The sequence below is a fragment of the Olea europaea genome, chromosome 3 (assembly GCF_002742605.1).
Source record: "Olea europaea var. sylvestris chromosome 3, O_europaea_v1, whole genome shotgun sequence".
In the NCBI taxonomy this organism is placed as follows: Eukaryota; Viridiplantae; Streptophyta; class Magnoliopsida; order Lamiales; family Oleaceae; genus Olea; species Olea europaea.
This window is the reverse complement of record NC_036239.1, coordinates 40,309-45,696: the sequence shown is the minus strand read 5'-3', so window position 1 is coordinate 45,696 and position 5,388 is coordinate 40,309. Positions and strand designations below refer to the sequence as shown.

At 39.0% G+C, this 5,388-nt stretch overlaps 1 protein-coding gene across 1 annotated transcript; it reads left to right on the top strand.

Moving 5' to 3' along the window:
- Positions 1-3,534: 3,534 nt before the first annotated feature.
- LOC111390860 (uncharacterized mitochondrial protein AtMg00810-like) lies at positions 3,535-4,109 on the top strand. Its single transcript, XM_023015993.1, has 2 exons — positions 3,535-3,835; positions 3,877-4,109. Exons 1-2 carry the CDS (start codon positions 3,535-3,537, stop codon positions 4,107-4,109), a joined length of 534 nt encoding a protein of 177 aa, XP_022871761.1.
- The last annotated feature ends 1,279 nt before the right edge of the window (positions 4,110-5,388 follow it).

Below are 5,388 nucleotides of genomic sequence, written 5' to 3'. Positions count from 1 at the left end.
TGGCTTTTTAGCCAAGAGATAAGATTTCAGTTTATTCAAATCTTCATGGTATCAGAGCCGACTCTAAAAAAAAAAAATAAAAATAAAAAATCTATCATGGCCGCTGAGAAGACCTCGTCTTCGGAAATCATCCCGAGTTCTGTCAACCTTCCAGGAGCCATCGATGGGTCGTCGTTCTCCATCACTGGCCACAAATTAAATGGCCAGAATTATTTACAATGGTCTCAATCTGTTCTAATAATTATATCCGGCAAAGGAAGAGATGAGTATCTCACCGGAGAAACAGCCCAGCCAAAGAAGGAAGAGCCCACTTACCGAGCATGGAAGACCGGAAATAATCAAATCATGTCATGGCTTCTTAACTCCATGACCAATGAAATAGGTGGAAATTTTCTCCTGTACGAAATGGCTGCAGAAATCTGGGAAGCAGCGAAGGAGGTGTATTCACATGTGGAAAACACTTTGGAGTTATTCGACATTGAGTGTCTCCTCCATGATCAGCGACAAGAAGACCTCACTGTCACATAATATTTCAGTATGCTCAACCACCATTGGCAGCAAGCCAGCAACTAGATCTGTTTGAAGGACACAAGTGGAAGTGTCCGGATGATGCATCCTACCACAAGAAACTTGTTGAGCAGAAACGTTTATACAAGTTCTTGATCGGACTCAACAAAAATTTTAATGATGTATGTGGAAGAATCCTTTCCACGAAACCAGTGCCAAGTCTCCGAGAAGCCTTCGCTGAAGTAAAACACGAAGAGGGCCGAAAAAAGGTCATGATGGGGAAACAAAATGCATTCCACAACTTTGAAACTTCAGCCTTCATTACTCAAGGCAGATAGCCTTCCTTCGGCAATGGAAAATACAAAAAGGAGAGACCTAAATGTGACCACTGACACAAAATCGGCCACACAAAAGATAAGTGTTGGGACTTACATGGTAGGCTTGTTGATGCAAGGACAGGAAATCGCAAGGAAAGCAAGGGAAACTCAACCGTCTCCGATGGAAAACTAGATACAATTGGAGCCTCCCTCTTCAGCAAGGAGCAACTGGAATTGCTTCAACAGCTCTTTGCATAGCAACAAAACAACCTGCATTCATCCCTAATAGCCATCGGATTTGTGGCCCACAAAGGTACACTCACTCACGCCCTAAATGCTAAACGGAAAAATCCAAGTGTGTGGATAGTTGACTCCGGGGCCTCTGACCATATCACTGGCAATCCACAGCTATTTATTGATCTCAATCCATGCATGGAGGGATAGCAAGTTCGAATTGCTGATGGAACACATTCACAAGTGGCCGAAATGGAACATTGAAGTTATCCAAAGATTTGATACTTCAATCGGTGTTATTTGTTCCAAAATTGGATTGCAATTTATTATCTGTCAGTGAAGTTACACGTGATTATAAGTGTGTCACTAAATTTTTCAACAATCTTTGTGAATTTCAGGATATGGAAACCTAGAGGACGATTGGCAGTGTTAGGGAGTGTTTGGGGTTGTATTTGATCACAAGCAGCAACAACTCTCCAAGTGGACAAGCTTTACAAGTAGGTAGTCTAGGTTTTCCGAGTTCATTGTTCAATGTTTCCATTCTTTGTCTAAATAATGAAGCCGTACTTTGGCATTTTCGATTAGGTCATCCCAATTTTATGTATCTTGAAAAGTTATTCCCATTATTGTTTAAGAATAAAAGTCTAAGTTTATTCTAATGTGAAATTTGTCAATTCTCAAAACACACTCGGTGTTTTTTCCAAGACAATCATATAAACCCTATCATCCATTTGCAATGTTTCATAGTAATGTATGGGGACCGTCTAGTGTCAAACACATTTCTGGATTTTAATGGTTTGTATCTTTTATTGATGATCATACCCGATTGACTTGGGGTATTTCTCCTAAAAGAAAAATCAGAAGTTAGCTTAGTTTTTAAGAACTTTAATATCATGATTCAAAACCAATTTCAAACAAAAATCCAAATTCTCAGAACTGACAATGCTAAGGAGTATTTCAAACATGTTTTGGGAGACTACCTATTGAGTCAAGGGATTATTCATCAAAGTTCATGTGTCGATACTTCACAGCAAAATGGTATTGCCGAGCAAAAAAATAGACACCTCCTTGAAGTTGCACGATCCTTAATGTTTTCGACCAATGTTCCAAAACACTTCTGGGGGGATGCCATTCTCATTGCCACATTCTTGATAAATTGGATGCCATCTCGTGTTCTCAAATTTCAAACTCTATTCCAAATTCGCCTAAAATATTTTCCTTCCGCTCAAATTTTGTCCACAATACCCCTCAAAGTGTTCGGTTGCACCTCATTTGTTCATGGTCACCATCACAATCGTGGGAAACTTGATCCTGAGGCTATCAAATGTATCTTTTTGGGATATTCTCCACATCAAAAGGGATACAAGTGTTATTCTCCTATCACTAAACGATACTATCACTCCATGGATATTTCATTCTTTGAGAATCAACCTTATTATCCCAGTACCACCATTCAGGGGGAGAGTGAATATGAAAAGGAATATTTGTCTTGGGATATTGAGTCTTCACAAATCCACTCGGTCCCTAGGTTTGACAATAACGCACTGGAAGCCAAAGTCCAAAGTGTCAATCCCACTCCTCCTATATCCTCACCTAATCCCCAGTCGTCAGATTTAGCTACAAGCAAAGAGCTATATGTCTACTCTAGGAGAGAAAGGGCTCAACATCAATATCAGGGAGAACCTCAAACACTACCTGAACACAATCAACAGTCCAATCCGAATCCAAGGAATGAAGGTAACACCGATTCTGAAATTTCTAGCGAACCTTGTCAGGATGATTTGAGTTGGCCCATTGCACTAAGAAAATGAGTAAGATCATGCACTCGACACCCACTTCATAACTATATGTCTTACTCAGGTCTTTCACAGAAATTTCGTGCTTTTGTTACTAGTTTGGATGCTATCCAAGTCCCTACTAGCATCCAAGAAGCTCTCAAAGATCCATTGTGGAAGGCAGTTGTTTTTTATGAAATTCAAGCACTAGAGAATAATCAAACATGGGAAGTCACTGATCTACCTTCACAGAAGAATCCAGTGGGATGCAAATGGATTTTCACTGTGAAATACAAAGAGGATGAGAGTATTGACAGATACAAAGCTCGGCTCGTTGCAAAAGGATTTACTCAGTCTTACGATATTGATTACCAAGAGACATTTGCTCATGTTGCCAAACTCAACACTATAAGAATTCTGCTGTCTCTAGCTGCTAACCTAGACTGTCCCTTATTTCAGTTAGATGTGAAGATTGCATTCCTAAACGGAGACCTGCCAGAAGAAGTGTATATAAAGATTCCCCCAGGCTTCGAAAATCAAGCCACACAAAGCAAAGTCTGCAAACTAGAAAGATCTCTCTATGGACTTAAACAATCACCGAGGGCATGGTTCGACAGATTTACAAATGTGGTAAAACTTCATGGCTATTCTCAGTGCCAAGCTGATCTTACCTTGCTCGGAAAAGATCACTAGAAGGTAAAATGTCCGTCCTAATAGTGTACGTGGATGATATAATAGTTACAGGTGATTTCACAGATGAGATGGTTGAGCTAAAGAAGACTCTTGCTAACCAATTTGAGATTAAAGATCTAGGAAATCTCAAGTATTTCCTCGGAATGGAAGTGACAAGATCAAGTACAGGAATCTCTGTTTCACAAAGAAAGTATGTCTTAGATTTACTCAACGAGTGTGGAATGCTAAGATGCAAACCAGTGGACACTCCTATGGTGAATATTAAAAGGTTTAAAATGGCAGAGATGGGTGTTCTAGTGGATATCAGAGGTTAGTAGGCAGACTCATCTACCTCTCACATTCTCGCCCAGACATTAGTTTTTCAGTTAGTGTTGTAAGTCAATTCATGAATGACTCAAGAGAAGAACACATGGAAGCGGTCAACTGGATCCTGAGATACTTGAATTTAACCCTTGGTAAAGGGTTATTCTTCAACAAAGGCTCCAGCCGAGAGGTGCAAATTTACAGTGATGCTGATTGGGCAGGTTCGGTTACAGACCGAAGATCTACATTTGGTTATTGTACCTATGTGAGGGAAATCTAGTCACCTGGAGGAGCAAGAAACAATCGGTGGTATCAAGAAGCAGCGCTGAATCCGAGGTTTGAGCTATGGCTCAAGGCATATGTGAAGGAAAGTGGATTAGAAGACTTCTTGAAGAACTCAAAGTAGCATTCAAGGAACCTATGAAGCTTTTTTGTGAGAATCAATCAGCCATCAGCATATTTAAAAACCCGATTCTTCATGACAAAACTAAACACGTGGAGATTGATCGTCACTTTGTTAAAGAGAAGATTGAAGACAATGTCATCAAACTTAACTACACACCAGCCAACTCCCAAGTTGCAGACATACTTACTAAGGCTCTACCTTGGAAAGGATTCGAAGACTTTAGTTCCAAGCTTGGGATGAAAAATATCTTCAGTCCAGCTTGAGGGGGAGTGTGGAAATAGGAGCTGTATTAGCAATTATTTCCTTATTTCAGTCATAATTAAATCTAATTTGGTTATGATTGATTGATTGTATATTTAGATAGGAGGTAAATTAGTATGATTGATTGGTTGTATATTTAGATAGGATGTAAATTAGTTATTTCCTTATTTGTAGAGATCTACTTGTGTACATAAACATGGCTTTTTAGCCAAGAGAAATAAGATTTCAGTTTATTCAAATCTTCAGTTATTGTACTTTCATACAGGCAAGAGTAAATTCTGTTTTTCTGCTCTATGATTTTATTCTTATATATAAATGAACAGGTTTTGTAAGGATCCTAGATGTATGATCATCTGTGGTAAATTTGATGCCTTAATGGGTAACTATTTTGTTGATCTCGATACTGTCTTGTTTTCTAGATTTGCTTCTATTTTATTTTCTACAATTTTTTGATCTATTACTATATTTAGTTCTCAGCTGGGCCTCTCACCAATTTGCATTGTTTCAGTCGTCATTCTTGTCCCAACCAGAGAATTGGCTCTTCAGACGTCGCAAGTATGTAAAGAACTTGGGAAGCACTTAAAAATTCAGGTCATGGTTTCTACAGGTGGAACTAGCTTAAAAGATGACATAATGCGTCTTTATCAACCAGTTCATTTACTTGTCGGAACTCCTGGAAGAATCCTTGATCTTGCGAAAAAGGGCGTGTGCGTTTTGAAAGATTGCTCTATGCTTGTAATGGATGAGGTACGGAGATGTGTTTTTGTCTCCACTTTTACCTTTCAGTAGAGATAGTATCGGGGTGCAATTTTTTATTTTTATTTTTGGATGTATGAAGCAAACGGCAGGGTGTTAAATTTGGATAACAGTCATGGTGATCTTTTAGAATTTT